This window comes from Chlamydotis macqueenii, chromosome 4, assembly GCF_036417535.1.
Source record: "Chlamydotis macqueenii isolate bChlMac1 chromosome 4, bChlMac1.mat, whole genome shotgun sequence".
Lineage (NCBI taxonomy): Eukaryota > Metazoa > Chordata > Aves > Otidiformes > Otididae > Chlamydotis > Chlamydotis macqueenii.
The window spans coordinates 3,460,578-3,480,385 of record NC_141559.1 but is presented as its reverse complement, the minus strand read 5'-3'; the positions used below and the strand labels follow the sequence as shown (position 1 = coordinate 3,480,385).

General features: G+C 48.3%; 1 protein-coding gene across 6 annotated transcripts in view; it reads left to right on the top strand.

Moving 5' to 3' along the window:
* Positions 1-19,808, top strand: part of SLC4A4 (solute carrier family 4 member 4) — a 145,701-nt gene that overhangs the window by 2,709 nt on the left and 123,184 nt on the right. For 4 of the 6 annotated variants that reach the window (XM_086747027.1, XM_086747026.1, XM_086747024.1 and 1 more), the window contains exon 3: positions 17,569-17,642. In XM_086747027.1, coding sequence (XP_086603153.1) covers positions 17,569-17,642 — 74 coding nt within the window. Of the gene's footprint in view, positions 1-16,833; positions 17,643-19,808 lie in introns of those variants that run through there. The other 2 variants (XM_086747028.1, XM_086747023.1) reach the window with 2 other exon arrangements.

Genomic DNA, 19,808 nt, shown 5'->3' with positions numbered 1-19,808 from the left:
TAGCTGCTTCAGGAAGGCGGCTGCGTGAAAACGCTTATGTGGGTACGGAGGGGTGCTCCCATGTGCCTACGTGCCGGTCTGTTAGTGTGGATCTGCTAGTCTTCTGGTTTGTTTTTTTTTTTTTATTTTAAAATTTTATTTTATGTTCCCACGTCCCTATCAAAAATAGCATAGCTTTTACTGCTTTGTGCTCAAATTCCTTCTTACGGGTTGGGAGGACCCGGGCACTTGAGACTGGGTTTGAAGATGCCTTCCTGAAAGCAGCGTTCACAGCGTTCTAACTCTGGTGCTAACTCTGGGAAACATGACTTCATTGCCTTGGTGCGATAGCAGCCTCGCCACGCTCCAGCGACCTGCCTTTCCCGTATTTTCTTTGTGCGTTACATTTAGAATTTGAACTCTTGCTTTGAGCAAATTAAAAAGGTTCTGATAACTACTATCGGGTTTGTTCGTTCTAAGTCAATTAGCTGCTTCCGGCTTAAAATCCATTTAGAAGGCCCAAAAGGGAGCGCGCTTGGAAAATCCAGTCATAGCAGCTCACGGTTAATATTGATAAAGGAGCGCGTCTCTGTCATTGTGCGGCGTCTGGTGGAAGGAAAGCTCCTCTTTTGTGCTCCTTCTGCGTTACAGAACTTGAATGGGGAGGCAGAGGTCTTTCTCTTAACGATGTTTCACTGCGTGGCTTGAGATGAAAGCACAGCAATAAAATTATCAAGGCCACAGTGAAAGTCCTACAGCCATTCAAAGCAACGCTTCTGCCCCCCTGCCCGCGAACTTCAGGCTGCCGTAGCCTCTTGTTTCTACGCAGTTTGCTCAGGATTGCATGCAGTTTGTGGCAGGAATGGTTTTTATTGCTGTTGGATAGTGCTGAAGACAATTATGGCACCCATAATTGGGTGATAAAACAGCGTGTGGCGTAAGTAAAAAGCTACAAAACTTGAGAAATACTTGGTTACATCTGTGCTGCGGCCCGCTGGGGTGCTTGCTCTCGGGTCCGTCTCTGCCAGCGTCTCTCCAGACCTCAATGACTCAGTGTGGAGTAGCGGCTTCAAGGACTGGCCGTGGTCTTTCAGGTCAAAGCTTGCGTGGAGATGGAGCTCACAGATATTACGACGTGGGGTTAACTTTTAAACCTTGAAAATGAGTGCACGATTGCAGTTATGATGAAAATACCTCCTGTGAAATAAAAGCATTTAGTACAGGGTGGCGCACTCACCTTTTGACGTCCAGGAGGATGCAAGCTGTCCTTCGCGTCAGGTGTTTGTAAGCTGAGCGGCTGCACGGGGACCTGCTACGCCGGGAAGCCCCGTGGTCTCGTTTGTCCTCTTGTTTTTCCATTGCCTCATTCATTCACTGAAGAGACAGAAATGTCTCTGAGTTCCTCTCCTGCAATTACCAGTTTTTCACAGAAGGAACTTTGGAAGTTGCCACAGGGGCTGTCAGTGGGGAGAATTTGCGTGAGTTTTGTGGGAGAAATAGCAGAAAAACCAGAGAAACCTACATCTCGGTTCTCGGCTTTCAGTTCTCTTTGTTTTGGAATTGTGGATTTCTGCCCAAATTCACAGCCACGTAAATAAAAGGAGAGCAGAACTCATAGCACACAACAGTCAGCTGTGCTCCGTACCGTTTGAGTACGACTGATCCTTCTGAGCACATCAGAGGAAAGTGCAAATGGCCTGATTTTTGACAGATTTTTTTCACTGAAAACATCAGAGGAGGTGATGTGGCATCACCAAAGTCTGAATCTTTTTAAATTTGTAGCTCAAATGAACTTTCAGCATCTAAATTCCAGAGATGTGTGCTGTTCGCGGAGCACATTCTCCTGCAAAAGTAAAGCAAAGACTGAGGATTTTTTTGGGTTGTTTGTTTTTTTTTTTTTGGTATGTATCTATTATTTATATATATAAACATGCAAACTTTTTGCTTTTGATGACCATGTGGTTGTGTAATCCTAAGTTAAAGATGACAACTGGACTCTTGCATGTCAAGTCCTCATCTTTCTGAAAATGTTCCTAGTTTGTATAGTAGGTGCAGAAACAGAAGTTGCCTACCGTTTTCAATGGCATGTGCAACTTGAAGGTTAGAGTCTTTTCACCTAAAGTTTTTTTCAAGTTTTTACTTCATTTTAATCACCTCTTGAAGGTTTACTGATCTCAGGGCCTAGTTTCAACTCTTAACCTTGAGCAGAAGGTTGCAAAAGTTAACTGCTCTAATTGTACCTGTGAGTGTTCAACACTTCCGACACGTTGTCAACCCTTATACGTAAGCGTAAAGATCTTTCATCAAGGTTGCTAAATATGAGAAGACTGCGTGTTTGGAAGGAGGTTGGGAAAACAGTTGCTCAGTAGCTCAAGGAAAAGCAGCGTTTGAGCACATTAAACCTGCTTCGTTGCGCTGGAATTTAATGAAAGAGCCTTTCTCGTACTCGGGATCCGTACACGCGCATTTTGCTTTGGTAGCGTAGTTGGCAAATTTGGTGATCGTGAAGTGGGTTTTACCCAAATTCTTGTTACATTTGAGTAGTCTGATATCATTTCCGTGTCTTGACAGTTTGTGCGTTTGGCAGACAAATGGCACAGCTAAGGAACAGTAGCCCTGTTCAGTAGACCGGCCTCTGTGTCTTTCTAGGCAGAAACAATCATTGCAGTCACAAAATAGATGGGTGCTTTGTTCTCCTCTGTCCTCAACGAAGCTTCGTTCCAGAGCCTTAATGGCACAAGAATACAGCGTGTGGTGTCTGGGAGTAGTTCCACAGAAACTGTTGAACATCTCATGATCTATTAGGCTTGGATTTGTGAAGAATAACCAAGTTTGAGGAGCATTGTCCCAGGCCAAGTGCGAGTGTGGTGTTCCACGGAAGCAGTGCCAGATGCCTTGGTAATGCATCCGCAGCCGTGCTGTCAAGAGTGTGACAGCATGGTTTACCTTGCTGCCCGCAGTACGGCAGGCTCCGATTCCGGTACCATTCTTAAAGCTCGTGGGATGCTCATTTCTGTGGGGCTGTTGACTTAATCCCACAAAGCACTTTAGAGCAATGACTTCTGGCCGTGAAGCAATTCAAGCAATTGACCTTCAAGGCCGTGCTGAAGTGCTGTGCTGGATTGAGTCCCGCGTGAGCGGCTCCACTGGTATGAACAGGAGAAAGGCATGGTGAGATAGTAGAGTGAGTGGAGAGAACTGATCGAATGGGGCCAGAGGGGTGCGGGAACAAAGTCTAGATTGCAACCATAGGCTGCTTGCGGGGCGGGGTTGGAAATCAGTTGAAGACCAGTGCAAAGTCTTCGGTGCCTTCTTGATAGGGACTCGAAGGGTGGTGTTAGAGGTTGTGGAATAGGATGTTCAGAACAGGATAGAATATTTCAGTTGGAAGGGACCTACAGCGACCACCTAGTCCAGCTGCGTAGGCTGTCTTTTCAGTCACCGTTCACCTGTAGCCCTGTCAGATGACAGCGCTAATTTTGTTGAAAAACCGTCTTGAGTAGACAGATGTTGTGAGCAGAGTGTGAACTTCAAATGCTTTCCGTTTCAGAGTGAGTTTGTCCCTCCACACACGTACATCACCAAAATGTGCTTGGAAACAAAAGGGTATTTTTGCTTAAGACGAAAAGTACTTCTACAGGAATGTGATACGTGCAGAGATTTTCCCATAACTGTGTAAGTGCTTCTCACTGGGGATGGATAAAATAGTATTTGAGGTTTTCTACCTCATTGTGGACGGTAAGTGGTGGGTTTGCGTATCGAGAAGCCACAGCTGGGTTTCAGAATGAAAGGCAGTCTGTCTCCCACGACGCGTGCCTTCCCTGTCATACAAGCTTTGAGAACGCTTTCCGGGGCCTTCCACAGGTGGTATGTTATGCTTAACCCTGCCTAGGGAAGTGGATTTTGACACCTTTTTAGGGTAAATTAGAGTCCTCAACATGCTCTCTCACATCAGAAAGAAGTGTGTGCCTTTTCCATGTTTTCAGTTTGGAAAAGGCTTCCTTTGCTGAACGCGTTGATCTGCCTGATGCTTCTTTCCGCCTAATACCGACAGCTTGCGTAACTGTGCGGAGAGCTAAGATAAAGTCCTGTCAGACATTTAACCGGAAAATGGATCCGTTAAAAAAGACGGAGTGCGCTTTGAAATGGTTATATGGATGAAAATACAACGGTGCCCTGCGCCTGCCGAGGCTGGCCTGCGGTTCCCGCTGCTGCCCTAGAGAGCGCTCGCTTGTGCGTGAGACCTCGCTGGCGTCCAGCGGCGAGAAGGAAAAGTTGGGTCTGCTGGGCTTTGCGGTAGACCTTGACTTTTCCATCGTAGAAGTGCGCCGAGGCTCAGCCTGAGAGCCTGCTAGCGTGGAAAGAATGCGAGCAAGTCTGGGCTTGAGCGTAGGCTTGGGCCCGTGCTTCGCTGACAGTGCAGGCAAGCCCAGGCACCCTTCCCTCGCTGTTGTGGGCACCGAACTGCAACCATGATGCTCTGACTGCTCAGTTGAATGGCTCATTCCTATTTGCAGTACAAATAAAAGGAGTGGGCACGTAACTGTGCTCATCGTTCTATAGTTTAACCCGGGACGGACGCTCTGGACCCGCGAATAAAACGGTGAAACGGCACGAATTGCTGCAGAAGAAAAACCTCCTTATTTCGTAAGTTTTGCTTGGATCACCCATCTCTCCCCTTTGCCAAAAATGCAATGTATAATTTTTCTTGAAAGAGAATACGCTGCAGAACAGCTCTGCGGAAACCCCAGCTGTATCTTAGAGCGTCAGAACCCTCTCCAGACACTGAGTAAAGGGAGATCATGTCTCCAGCTTTTAAAATAATTACTTGAATTAAAGATCAAGCTAGAAGAGGCCAGAGCCAATGCAGTTTGCTGAACATTAGGGAGACGACCTAATTTATTAAAAAGCATTGCAAAACCAACTTAAGCTCATGATGCTCAAAATATAGCTCCTGGCAAGCAACCTGAACGTCCTCTGAGCCTTCAGCGGTGGAGAAATATGGGAGTGCGTAGAGATTTCTGTGAACTCCAAAAGTTTCTGTAATTACTTTTCTACAAATTAAGCCGACTTTCTAAAATCCGTTTCTGCCTTTTGAATTTGAAATGATGAATACGGTACTTTTGTGTGAAGTATTCCTGGTCCAATAAAACCTTGGGTTACCAACAGCTTAGTATTTTCCTGGGGAGGCTTGACTGGTGACGCAGTAAAGGTACCTAGTGTTTTTCACAAAGAGGTCAGTACACTTTGGGTTTGACCCTTAATTTGAAATTCTCGGTAATATCTCTGAAGTCTTGAACTGTGGTATCAGCCCAGCTTTTCTGACTCAGTTCCTGGACCAGTCATTCCACTTAGCAATAAAGAAAGGCAAGATAATGGGTGCTGATAACTGGGATTTAATATTACCGTGGACTGTTTCCCTTTTACCTTTAAACTGCTGTGTTGCAATTAGGTGCCGGGCAGAAAGCTGGTCTTCGTTAACAGGTGTCTCCAAGAACTTTGTGATGACAGGGAGGTTTGCAAGCTGGGTTCAGCGATAGGTGGTTATACCCTGTGTTTAAGAAGGTGCCTGCGGCTGATGGTTCAGACGTGTGTGACTGGGGCAGAGTGGCTCAGGAGAACCTTTTATCTCTTGTGCTTACCGAGGCCCTTATCACCAAAAGGACAAAAGGCAGCTTCGTATCCCAGCTCTGCTGAACGTGAGCTGGAGTTGGCCACCGTTCTGCCGTCTGCTGAAATGGAGAGTTCTAGTTCAAAATGTCTGGTGAAATTTGCAGGCAGGGTAGGAAGGGTTTCTGTTGAGCCGGGACCGCGTTGGAGCAGCTACGGAGAAGCTGGCTGATGACCAAGTTGGGCAGGTTATGCTCAGTGGGTGCAGATAGGCCAAACTGCAGAACTGCTTTTCACCTCTGTTTTATTTATTTAATTTTTTTTAAGTCAGGCCCTGCCAGCCTGAAAAGGAGTGTAAGCGTTGCTTTATCCTGTTGTGCTTTTATGGACATGTTAGCATAGCAAAACAACTGGTTTGGGCCTGTTAGAGGAACTGTTCTTCTGAGATTTCTGCCCCAAGAATGGCTGCCTCCAGTTTTTAGGCAAATTCATGTGAAAAAGAGGATGAAAGCAGGCAGTGGGTGATTTTCGTGAGCTACTAAACCTAGTCCAATACGCTTGTGTATCAGGTCTTAGCCCACAATTCCTGGCCCGTTACCTTCGTAACTTGGCTGTCATGGGCCCCATGCGCTAATTCTCATGCTTTGCATAAAATCAGCCTGCACGCGGTTTTGTTGTGGATGTGTATCACGCAGAGCGTGTTAACATGGACTGGGGCTCTTGAAGATGCTTTTGAGTTTGTGGTTCATAAAGCAGAAGTAGGAACTCTTACTTCATGGAGTTTAGGAAGAAGAGGAAAGAAAATGAGGGAGATGAAAAATATTTTTATATATCTTGCTCTTGGTGATATACCGTGGCTTGAAACCCTCATTGATCAAGGGCTGAGTTGCACAGGAACCTGAGAAGTCTCTCCTTTCTGAAGAGGACATTTTAGGGACGTCTGGGAGGTTCATGTTTATGGACTAGCACTCTGTTGTGTTGTTGGAGTCCAAAGGAGCCAGCTATTGGGACAGGGAGAGGAACTAATTCTAGTAACAAACGTCTTCGAGTGGCTGGAAAGGTGCTACAGGAGTCTGAGCACTGTGTGTAGCCTTCCTCTGGCAAAGGAAGATGCAAGTGGTCTTAATTTTTTAGGCTGTCTGTATCCAGAAGAATGATTTTTTTTCAAAGTCCATTCCTAGGGTGGATGAGGTTTTTCAGACGTTGTCTGAAAGAAATACCTATGCTAATGTCCCATTTTCTCCTCCAGAAATCTGCTTGGTCTTCTAGACAAGCTCGTTGGTCATTGCAGTAGTTTTTAGGTTATTTTGGAGGACTCAGAACGTCCTGCAACAGTGCTCATCACTGTGCTCCTACCAGTTTTTTCCCCACAAGTTGTTCTTCCATGGCAATGGGTCACTCCAAAGGAGTTCATCAGAAGCAGCTCTGAACACTTTCTGTCAAGAAATGACTTTTCAGCTCTTGGGTTATTGTTTTGTTCCCAGCCTTGTTTTAGGCTGATACGAGTAAGTCTATTTTGGGCTGCCCTGAAATGGATGTCATCTAGAGGACAATCTTGTTAAAACTTGGGAGTTGCCTGCTCAGCAGTTCAGTGATGTGCTCTCGGCTGCGGTTGGAGGATACATTAAATCCAGCTTTAGGGCACTTAGAACCAAGTTAAGAACATGACTCTCCCATGAAGCAGAATGCCAATCCAGTAGCAAATTCAATTTGCTGGTAAGGCGAGTCGAACGTTTCTAAATGGATTGCCTTTATGCAGGATCATGCGTTGTCTGCTAGTACCACTTTGCTTTTATGCCGTGTCATGTTCCTCCTGATTAAGGTGGGTGTCTTGCTGGGGAAAGGACCCGTATCGCTGTGTTGGCTGACTAATGCAGCAAAACCGCAATCATGTGCCCCTTGCCTCGTCTGGGCAGAACTCGTATGGCTAATTGATAGTCTGCAGGTCCAGTTTAAAGATCACGGGCTTGGTCTGCTCTGCCCTGGGCACTGTGCTCCAAAGCCAAGACAGTATGGAGGTCACCATGATGCATGACTCTTGTCACTCTGTCAGCTGAGCATGTGGAAGGGCAAGGGCTGCCCGAAGGTAGCGCTTTGTTCTGCACATCGGTGACCTTGCTCCCTGTTGCCCACTGCAAGGAGTTGTGTTGAAGACTACAGAATCTCAGTTGGCTTTCGTTGTGGGCGCCGTCAAGGGAGTGAATGTGAGGATGAGCTCTTTTGTGAGGCTGGTGGACATGGCAGCGAGGTTCCCTCAAACTGTCTTACATCCCAGTGCCCGTCAGTGCGATAGCCAGGGATTGAACACGCGATTCTGTCCCAACAGCCTGATAGACTAGAATAGACTGTTTCCCTTGGAAGGGACCTACAATGATCACCTCATCCAACTCCCTGACCGCGTCAGGGCTGACCAAAAGCTAAAGCACTTGTTGTTGAGGGCACTGTCTGAACACCTCTTGAACACCACCAGGCTTGGGGCATCGACCGCCTCGCCCAGAAGCCTTGTTCCAGCGTTTGAGCGTTCTGTCAGTAAACGCTTCCTCACGTCCAGTCCAAACCTCCCCTGGCTCCCAGAGGGCACAAGGGTCTGCTATCCTTGAACAAGATCGTGAGTCTGCTCTGGTGATGCAGAGAGGAACTGTTGCTTGCAGTCACATTTCTGCTGAATGGTCCTCTTCTCTCTGGAAGAGTTGTTGCATCTTCAGTAAACTTGCACTGGTTTATGGTTGTGTTTTGGATTTTTCTCTTGTTGTTGGGTTTTTGGTTCCTTTTTTTTCCTCTCCCGGCGCAGCTGGTGGAGGCAAAAAGGACATTTAGTTTGAAAATTGGCTGTTTGCTTTTCTGGCTGTGGGGTCTGCATGAGTTTTGATTAACTGTTATTAAATTAGCATTTTATGCAAGCACTGGGACCGACGCCAGTGACCGTCTTCAGAAGAGATTCTGTTTCGTCTCCCTTGGGGAACAGTCGCTATGAAGTCTTCCGGAAAAGCAGTTGTCACTCAAGAGAGGATGAGGTTGGCTTGGAGCACTCTGGTCTCTGAAAGCTCACCCGTTTTCTTGCTTGTCTGGTGTTTTTGGAGAAGTTTTCTCTCCTCCCTCTGTTTTGTACCATGTGCTTGGCTGGGGTCTGGCCTAGCTCCGGCCCGGTATTCGTGTTGGTGGTCCGGAGTTTTGTAATGCTTTCGGGATGACTTCAGCATCTCGAAGATGCTTGGGAGGGCGATGGGGAGGAAAATGTGCAGCTCGAGGCTGAAGGTCTGAAGGCAGGGACCAGTTCCACACTGGGATTACGGGAGTGAAGCGAAGATATTCTGGTCTCAGACATTTTGTGTTGGGGGGGTATTTTGTTGCTGGGGGTTATCGCTACGGAGAAGAGGCTTTCCCCAAAAACTGTCATGGGAGGATGAGTGTGGGAGCTGCATGCCAGGCAGCCAGGACTGAGAGCGCTGGATTGCTTTCCCTGGAGAAAACCAGATCTGGGTTAATGGTGCCACTGGGCACGCTGCCCCACCCCGCGTTGTACACACCGCCCGCTCTTTTGCCGAGCGGGAAATGAACGTAAAGAGAGGAACTCCCACTTCAGACAGCCTTTTTCTTTGAAAAGGCAGGTGGCAAAACCCAGACACCCGCTTCAACATCCTTGTCTGTCTGTAGGAAATGCTGTGCCAGGTCCAGGCTGCCCGTACCTTGCTTTTGGCGACTCCGTGGCAAATATTCAGCAGATGCCAGAAAGATTTCCCACGATTGCACCGTCTTTGTCCAGGTTTATGGATCTGTGCACATTTATACCTAAATGATACGGAATTCCCTATCTACCCTGTGCTTTTCAGGTCTTGCTCCCATTTTCCGGTGGTGTGCCGAGCTGACGTAAACCCCACGCCCGTGACGTCGCGGGCAGTTGTTAGTCCGTGATACCTGGTCTTGTGACACGAGATGCTTAGGCACGGATTTCTGGAAAAGAGCTCTTACATGAGACTTGAACAAAGAGCAGCTACTTTTTAAACCAAGATTGTTTGTAAATAGACACGGGTTTAGTTGAAGAGCGCACGAAAATGCTCTCATAAATCGGCCCTCTGGAGCTGGTTCATCTGAGGTTTTATTGAGCCTCCAGTCATGCACTGAGTTATAAATCCCTTGTGCGCTGCCTAATTTTCCTTAAGTGGGGCAAACATATGCCGTATGGCTTGCGGTCACCTTTTCACCTCAGCCGCCTTGTTCGGTCCCCTCCTGAAACGCGCTCGCTCCTCCTGCCGCTTTCCTGGTTTTGAGCTGCTGCTCAGAATTTGCTGACCCCTTTTTTTTCCAAGCAAATCTTTTGAGACAGGTGGGAGTTCCAGGCACTTGTTCATGCCAAAATGGAACTCTCTTCTTTTTTCCATTCGTGTGTAAAACTGAAAAAATTTGTAGGGATAGCCAGTTGGATGTGTAAGACATGGCCGAGTAAGAAGTTGCCTAGTAACAAAGATATTGTGGGACATGACATTGTCACGGTCACAAATGGCAAAAAAAAAAAAAAAAAGAAAATCAGATCCCGCAGGCTGTCTCGAAATAATAATTTTCAGTAAAAAACCACTACTGCTTGCGTGTTTAAAACCTGACACCATTCTGCCCCTAGGAAAAAAACTTTTTTTGTGATTTATATTTCATACTTTGCAGAAAATTAAGCTAACAAAAGGTCTGGTTTGCGTTAGCCTCCAACAGATACATTCATAACGTTTGCAGTCTGAAGTCACTTCTTCCTGCTGAAGAAGAGCTCCTACGTAAATGCAATCTTGGATTCCTTTCAGAGCGTCTCGGTACCCTCTCCTGGTTCTAGGTACGCTAAATATAGCGGATCCGTGTGGAAGGTGTCCGGAACCAGGTGCTCAGCGGTAGAGGCTCAGCTTGTCCTGCTTCATCTGAGATGCTGCCGGTTGGGAATTAAGCGTGAATGCAACCGGGCTGCTTGCTGGTGTATGTCTGCCATTGCAGCTGCGTGGTTTCCTTTAAGAGAAGGGAATTAAACCACGCAGGCAGCTGACTTTATCAGTTTTTATAGAGTTGTGTCATTTTATGGTAAGCAATCTAAACATCATAAAACAATGGCTTCAACTGCTACACCTACCCGCGGGTCGGGTGCCAATAGTTCCTCTTGTATTTCCCTGAGTTTTGATAATTGAACTTTCTTGTTTGTGCAGGAGACGGCTTCCATTTCATTCACTGCTAATTATTTTTTCTAGTAGTTATTCCATTTTTGGAACGTATCCCAGCTGAAGAGTTCTCCCAAAGTTGTCAGGGATTTAATTTGAAATCCAAATGATATAACTTTCCCAAAATGAATTCTAATAATTCTTACTTTGGTTTCAGGAAGGTGCTGTCGTCGGCTTCACGTGTGAGTTGAGATAAACCCTTAGAGGTCCTGACGTTCTGGTCAGTAAGAGTTTTTGAAAATAAGATTTAGTCCAGAACTGGGACTCGTATTTGAATCCTACACCGTGACTTAATTTTGGTCCCTGAGAGCACCTCTGTAGAGTGAAACATTTCATGTACCAATCAGATGACTTAACTGGGAATTTATTAAAAACTAAACCCGATAAAAGTCCCTCTCCTCATACGCCCCTGGTTTTCAAAACCCTCTCATTAATATTAAACCTCTTTTAGTCATCTAAAAAGCATGGCACAGGATTACTGAATGAATGGGCTACGTTTTCCGGAGTGAAATCCATATAGTGGGAACATGTCAAGCAAATAACCTGTATCGAGGTTGGTGTTCTACCTGATGCTGTAGATTTAAATAAAAAAGGTGACAAAGCTACGCTGGCGACACAGGAGCTGTGCCTGTCTGGCCTGGTTTTTGCATGCTGCGCAAAAGCACGCCGGGTAGGGACAGTGGCGTATTGCCTGTGTGTGCCGTCTCGTCATACCACTGACCTGAGTGGACGTCCACGAGAGGACTTTGAGCGAGGGGAAGGTGGGATGTGTCACCTCAGTGATTTATGAGGGCTGTGGAGCGGTGTGCTCGCCCTGTGTTCTCCTCCTTCTTTCTTCAAAACCCCTTCAACAAACGTGCTTCAGTCAGGTAGTGAAAGGCTTTTGTCACTGTCACGCTTGAGAGACATGAGCAAGCAACGGTGAACCGTGGAGTTTTCACGTGATGAGTAATCCAGAAGGTGCAGTGGCTTGCCAGTTGGTAGCAAGATGCTAAACTTCCAAAGCTTTCTTACTTTTTGCCTCCTTGTTTCGCTACCCGCATCCGTGTCGCATGCATCGTGGTCCAACGCGTGCTGGTGGTTCACTGGAACTAGAAAATAGGGGTTGGTACTGCAAAAAGGAAGAGCACAGCTCAAAACACATGAGCAAAACCCTAAGTGCTCCTTTGAGGTTGTGTATGTTCCAGCCTTTTCCTGTGTGCTTTAGCACCTTGCATGCATTTACGGATTTCAGTCCTGTAGCATTTGTAGTTGTCTCGTGGTTCTGTACAGGAGATAATCGGCGTTGCGCGAGAGAGGGGAAATGGCATTCCGCGTTCAGGCAAGACGTCTGCAGGAGAGGGAAGAGCTGAGATGAGTTTTTCTGCATCTGGTCTTCTTGATTGCGTTGTGCAAAGCATTCAGCTTGGGTATTAGTTCCCTCTTGGCTATCGAGAATTGTTTTAGAAGAAGCTGGGTTTATGTTTGGATTTAAAAAATATTACAGTACAAGCTGTTTCTGCAGAAAGCAGAGGCTTCTGACCTCCTCTGCTCCTGGTGAGGACAACCTTTTGCTGAGGAAGCGTGTAAATAAATGCTCTTTTAGAGCTGACAGGGGAAAATGCATCCAACATCAATTTGGCAACGCGTTTTCAAAGTGCATCAAGCAGGCGGTGCTGAGTACAGTCAGAAGCTCATTTTTCTGTGTGATAGAGCCCATATGCAAGTATGTGAGAAAAACAAAACCCGTCGAGCCCCTAAAAAGGAATTGGTCGGATGAGGTCTGTTTATTCAAGCGTTTGCGTACGGGCTGTGAGAGAATGAATTGGGACCACGTCTCCTTCCTAGTTTCCTGTTCGCTTGGCCCCTATCGTCACGATACATGAATGCTTCACAGGTCGCAGAGAAAAGAAATACTAATATCTGTGTCTCTCCGCAGCCTGTTTAGCGTATTGACTCGTTGTCTTTGGGCTACACGCACTTGGCATCTGAGCTGGGTGGCTTGGTGAAGGCTCTGGTGGTCGCTGACGGGGAAGCCGTTGGTGGCTCTGCTCCCTGCCCGGCTCCGGGCCCCGCGCGTCCCGTCCTGTGAGCCTCCAGCTCTGGCTGATGGTTGCCTTGTTCCGCTGGGAGGTAAATGGTGAGGGGACCTGTGCGCGCGTGGGTTCAGGTGTAATCCTGGCAGGACTGAGAGGCCTCCCAAACAGCTTAGCCAGCGAGGCCTGCTGCACTGTTTAGGTGATTTTAGTGTCTTTTTCTCCCCCAGCATCCCTGTCCGTTGTGCTCCCCCTCCACTTTAAGACTGGCAGTTTTCTGAGGAAAAAGCCTCGCCGGGTAAACGATGCCAGGCTCTGAGAAGCAGGCGAGGGTGGTTGGTTCTGCACGCTCAGCAAGATCTTATTTCGCCTTTCCCACGAGCGTAGACAGATCCACGCACCGGCCCGGCCCAGCTCTAGTGCAGGAGCTGTCACGCCGCCTGGCCGGGCGGGCACGTTTCGGTTGGCAGGTTTGACCCTGGCCCCGCTGCCGGGGCCGCCGTTTCGGCCAGCGGGCGTTGCTGCTCTGTGACCCGATGTGCGCAATCCTCTCCTCCCTGAAGCCGTTGACACGCTCTGCGCCCGGGCTTATTGCAAAAGGTTTGCTCTTGAAATGTGACTTTCACATGGGCTCTGCGTTACACTGAGCTGGCTCCCTTTTGGATTTCAGGTTTCCCCCCCCCCACCCCCCCTTTGTTCAGTCCAGAGTTTGCTGGAGTTTCTTCCTGATTGCAAAAGATGTTTGAGATGGACACAATCGTAAAAGCTTATCAGCAAGTATTAACTCTTGTTTCTCGCTCCTGGGCTACGTTACGCCTTTATTCCCTCGCGTGAGTTGTATCGCCACACAACAGCTCCTGTTGCCACACCGGCCCTTGGGCTTTATTTATGCCAAACACCAGTTTCCCTCTTCCCCTGTCGTAAATTAGAAAGTTTTAACAAGCGCTGGTGTTGCCGGCCGTCGGCGGCGCAGCCGGGCGGTGGCAGCAGTCCATCTCCCGGCCCTGCGGCTGGGGAGGAGGACGGGCTCCTGCGGGTCCCTGCCTCCCTTACGACGGGCTCCTGCGGGTCCCTGCCTCCCTTAGGACAGGGGAACAGTAAAGCTGAGCTTACTTGCTGCTTTGAAGACGTCTTACAAGAGTCCGGTGCTATACCAGGGAGACCTGCAGGAAGAATTTATGATGTGATGAGGAAAACGGAGACTGCCAGATGAGTGTAGCGAGAGGAAGGAGACAAGGAGTTTTACTAATTGGGTTTTTTTTAGCATATCACAAATAATTTACTTTAGAGCCGCAGCACTGCACTTTAGAACCCAGATCAGGTTTGCTGCGCTAACGCTGAAAGCTCGGCAACGCCTTTACCTTGAAGATAACCCGCAGCGGAGAGGCAAATGTACTTGCTGGTTTCTCAGGGAGCGCTCTGCTTGCTGGAGAATAGACTTTCGTTTTCTTTCCTGCTTTGTGCTATTCAATTTCCTTCCCTTTTGCCCGTTTTGCGGAGGCTTTTCTCTCCGTTGGCAAGTCCGTGGTCCCTGTTAGTGTTAAATTGGCCTTGCTCTTTGAGTGATCTGGCAGAGTATTTCTGTGAGCTCGGTCTGCAAGCGCAGGTTCGAGTCGCGTGCTGTGTTGGGCGGGCCGCGTGCGACTCCTGTTAAAACCCCGTTGACACGTAATGTCACTTCTAAAAACCTTCGGTACCGATCTAATTATCTACCCAGCGAGGCTAATTACTCCAGCAGCTCGTTGTTTTTCACTGGAGCATATTCTGCCAGGGTACGTGACTTGCTCAGGTCTAGACCCTGAAAACAGAAACCTCGTATTGTTTAATTAATTTTTGAGGTTTGTTTCCAGAAGCTTGCACTAGCAGTGATGAGGATGTGCACTTGGGTAAAAACTTTCTGAATGTCTCGTGCTTTTTACCTTACTACAAGGAGCTGGTAAACCAGGCTTAAACTAAGGCACGGTTCTGTTCAGAGACCCTAAAAAAATTTCACCCTTTCTTACTTCAGTGTGTGTGTCTCTTCCATGGGACGGTGAAAACGCCTTTTCTTGCTGCAGTGCTTCACTGACAGGACTCTACCAGTTTTCCCCTGAAGACCTGAGGGAAGATTTTCCTGTTGTTTCATGTAACTTTTTTTTTTTTTTTTTTTAAATTTCTGCAAGTCTCATTTAACGTTATTTGAAAAATTCCAGGGGACTGAAATATTTCCCCCATGCACATTCATAAAGGATGCTTTCTTGCTAGGTTTTGACCTGAAGAAATCCTGCAGTGATCAGAGAAGGGCAGAAAAGACCAAGTCAAGGGAGGTGGCGCTTGGGAGTCTAATCGCTAAACTCCCGCGGATTAGAGACGGGGCGCTGCGCCAAGGCGACCCAAGCTCTATTCCTGGCCCTTTAAACCCCCCGGCTCCTTGGGATCTGCTCTGCGCGCCTTTCGGGGAAAGCATCGGGCTTGCAGCGTGGTGGGAGCGGGTTTCCAACCCTCCGCGGCTGGAAAGCACGGCTGTGGGATGCGCTAAACCGATCCGATGGTGGCGCGAGCGGGAGGGCGTGGGGTGCGTCGGTGCTGCCTCGGATGCTTGGGCGCAGCGGTGGGCAGGGTGACGCTGCGAGGACGCGCTGCTGTGGCGGGGAGTTTGAGCAGACGTTTTGCTAAGTGGTGCCAGCAAGTAGCTACTGTGCTGCTTTGGAGGAAAAAAAAAATCAAAATTAAATTGGGGTGTGCCTTCAAAACCAGCAAGAGCCAGCCATGAAGTGTGTTCCCTTTTGTTGCCTTAGAAGGGATGCATAAATAGTCTTGAATAATTGAATGAGGAGCTGGAGCTGTCGGGAAGGCGTCTGCATGTGCCTGAGTGCTGGCTTTGTGTGGTTTGCTGGCCGGCAGCGCGTCCAAGCCCCTCGTGAAACGGTACCTTTCTTCAGTCAGAGGGACCTGTTCTTCAAATCTTGCCACTTCTGGGTCTCTGGCAGGCGGCGTGGGGCAGAAAAGAGCCTGTGGGAAGAGGGGGAGGGCCTTCTTCCAAATATCTGCATCAGACCTGAACTTAGGAGCTGATGCTCACGCTCGTTTTTGGGTGTGGGGCTGCATTATTTGCTGCCATCCAGTAAATCCAATTAAAAATGTGTATTTCCCTATACTTAGTTACTGGGTTTGAATCTGGTCTATTTTGCTGTGTTCTTTTTAATCTGTGACATATTTGAGACTTGTTTGTGGGAGCTGAGCTGCGGAGTAAGAACCGAGGATGGGGCCACCAGCGTGTTAGTAAAGGTGCTTGAGACGGAGGAGAACTTGGCACACATGGGAGAGCGGCTGCTGTGCTGCTGCCGTCAGAAAATGAGGGCTCTGCTGCTTTCTTTTGTGGCTGTTTGCTTGTTTTCTTGGTGGTTTTTTTTTTTTTTTTGTTCGGGTAGGTGTTGACATGCAAGGTAGATGTCCTTTGACGTTTTGATTTCTTGGTATGCATCCACTCAGGTTTTATACTCTCCTGAGTTGGAAGGTTAAAAAAGTTTAAAAAAATTAAAAAGTTAAAAAAAACCTCTGCAGTATTTGCTGCTGCTGCACTTGGAGGATCACAAATGGAGGTGATATGGATGTGAAGAACTTTGGAAGGCCTTGTCTCTTTCTGCACCCAGTTTGTGCCTGTTCCATCTCGGGAAGGTAAGGAGAAGGTTTTGATGGTTACCCACACGCGCCCGTTTCTTGCCGTTGGTAGGAAACCAGGTTACCAGTTCAGTCTCTGGTTGGATTAAGATGGAAAGCTTCCACAGTGACCGTCCGGCAGCGAGCAGCAAATGTGTGCTTAGCCTCTAAGCGACAGGAAAGGAGATTATTTAATATAGCTAGAATTTTTTTAAATTTTATTTTAGCATTTTTGTATTTGCTTCTCAAAAATGAATGTGCAGATGAACCCTTGGAACGCGTGCAGCGTCTTATTTTGTGGGTGCAATACAGCAGCACGGGTTCTGGGCAGCGCCACGGGAGGAATTTTATGGCAGGGGTGCGGAATTAGGAGTCTTTTCTAGGCGGGGAGGCAGAGAAGAAGGGGAGGGGAAAGAAGGCGAAGACTCAAACCCGTCCGCAGAAGGATGAATGAACGGGCGACGCGCAAACGGCTGCCGTGATGGTCTGACTTGCTGTAGCTGGGTCTCTGGATAATCCTCGTATGTCAGATTTCTGTGAGGCCAACATGTGACACAAAGCTTGCCTCCCAGCAGACAAGTGTGCTTTGCTGGTATTAAGAGGCCGGCTGGAGGCTGGTCTCCTGCTGCGCATTCGGACGCGTGTGTAGGGCTGCGCGTAGCGTGCGTGCTTGCTCGTGTACGTGGTTCTGCGGCCGAGGTCTTTTAGAAGAATTTTCAAGGGAAACTGGAATGCTACCAACTCTCGGCTGTTGCGTAGGCTGTCCCAAACTTGCCTCTGTGTGTATACGTCTTTTTTAGAAAAAAAAAAAAAAGGAAAAAAGAGGAGGGGGGGAAAAAGAAAAGAAACAAGAAACAGGAAAAAAAAACCCAAAGACTTCTGGCTGGGATTACCTTTCTCACACCGCTGATGTCCTCCCAAGGTTAGAACTGGAGCTACGTGAGGCCAGCTTCAACCCACCGCCGTTTGCGAGGAGCTGGATGAAGGAGCAGCAGGCACTGGAAGGAGGAGAACAGCAGTGCCCACGGAAACATGAACAGCAGCCTGCAAGTTAACCTGCCCAGGACCTGGGCCGGTTCAAATAGCTCGCTCCAGGAGAAGTCTGAGCATTCCTTTTTTCTTTTCTATTACTATAGGATGGAGGACGAGGCGGTACTGGATAGAGGGGCGTCCTTCCTTAAGCACGTATGCGATGAAGAAGAAGTGGAAGGTAAGAGACCTTGGACTGCTGGGGAGGAAGGGTGCTTTCACAATTCGTATCTGTATGTACGATGGGCGCGGGTGGGTTGCGGAGAAAAAGGAAGCCTTTGTTTCGCCGAGTAATTAATCCTCAAATCGACTGAAACACTGGTAAGCTTGACTTTTCAAAGAAATCCTCTTTTTCTGTCTGGGGATGAATGCTGTTAGATGCTGCTGGCACACATTTCCATTTCCCACAAAATAGTGTTTGCCGTGCCTGGCATAGTGGCTGTGAAATATCGGGGCTGTTTTTGTTTTGTGAACGTATTTTTGGCAAGGCTCTCCTATCCCCGCTGCACCTGGAATACGGTGGCAGGTGCTGCCGGTGAAGAAGGGAACTGGAAAAACCAGCAGAATGGGTACCGAGCGTGGGGGAGGGCGTAAGGCGGCCAGCGGACATCTGCTGGGTTATCCTTTTAGCTTAGGAGACACACACACACAGAAGGGTTTACCCTTGAAGGGGAACTTTTTAACAGAGCAAAGAGTTTCTTCGCTTTTTAGGAAAAGACTAGACTCTGTTGGAAGTGGTTTTATTTTCTCTCTTAACTCCAAACGTTGTGAAATCCCAAAGGTAAAAGGAATTTAAAGGAGTTCAGTTTAAGGTTGTTTATGGAAAATGATGACGCTCACAGGAACGAATTATGTGCAGCAAATTCTTTTTCTTATTCTGTGAGGAAGAGTTGACAGTGTGCTGGATAAAGGAGTCGGGGAGAAGGAGGAAGGGGCGAGGGGGTACAGACTCTACCTACGAAGGGAAGGAGGCCAGCATTTCACCTCACGAGGCTCTCCCTCCCCTCTTGACCTGGGTATATAATTGTATTCCCATTTCTTTACTTGCAAACAAATGCCTGCGGCTTTTCGCTTTCAAATGGTTTGAGAGGTGTAGGGTTACAGCCGTGTCATTGTCACTGGTACTGGGCGGTAAGGGATCAAGCAGTATGACAGAATCATCTCCAAAAATATGGATGAGAACACTTCCAGCAGATCAAACCAGTAATTTCCGTGGAAAAGCCCGTGTTTTCTTCCTCTGTAAATCGTCGTGGTGGGTTTAATTAGGCCGTGTGCTGCCTGCAGGGTCAGGATGACAGGGGCTCTGTGTTATCCTTTTGCTTGTAGAATAACTCATACTTTGGCACAGCAGAAACGTTTGAGAGGGGAGAGGGAGAACGTTTCTTCTCTTTTGCTGCCTTAAGCGTTGCCACGTGCTGTTGTGGTGTGCGTTGCCCGTGTGTGACGCTCCAGGAACGTAACAGAGCTGGTCGTTAGCGAAGAGCGGTGTGGGAGCGTCCTTTCTAACTGTCCGCAGGTGCTGTGAGAAAGGCTGTGAGTAATGTTTGAGTAACAGTTGTAGGTGTGTTGTCTTTGTATTTCCATGTTTCGGTGTAGGGATTCTCACTTGATTCAGCTGCGCTGATGGACTGGTCACAGCTCATCTCGCCGGGGAGGTGGAACGAGTATTTCTAATTGCGTACAACAGGCCTCTGAGAGCCGTAGCTGCTCGTCTGAGCCTCTGGAGAGCCGCGGAGCTGTGTAACTGGCTAATTGCATTATTCGTGCTGAAGGCAGTGCCTTGCTTCTCGCCAGGCTGCTGCGAGCCACCCAGCTAAATCACAAACGACGCTGGCGTCGGTGGCGGGGCCGGCGCTGACGCCGTAGCATCTGTCAGCGTCACCACGCGCGTATGATGCGGTTGGGGTGTTGCTGCTTGGCCACTCCACTCTTCTGGAGTGGGACAGCCATGAATTCATAGCGTACCTGGAAATTTGGGGCGTTACCACAGTGCAAGTAACCGTTAAAGGCTTTGGCGTTTTGAAGAGATGTTATTTGCCTTAGAGGGGAAGACGCGTGTCCTCAGCTCCGTCTGACTCTACACAGACACGTGCCCTGTATATCACTGTACCGGGTGCGCGTGTCTGTCTAGCACTCGCGCACCCCCTGTATGGTCGTAGTCTGCGTGTATAGAGTGAGTTGTAGTCTCATGGAATGGCTTGGGTCGGAAGGGACCTTAAAGATCATCTGGTCCAACGCCCCTGCCCTGGGCAGGGACACTTCCACCAGCCCAGGTCGCTCACAGCCCCGTCCAACCCGGCCTTGGGCACTGCCAGGGATGGGGCACCCACAGCTGCTCTGGGCAGCC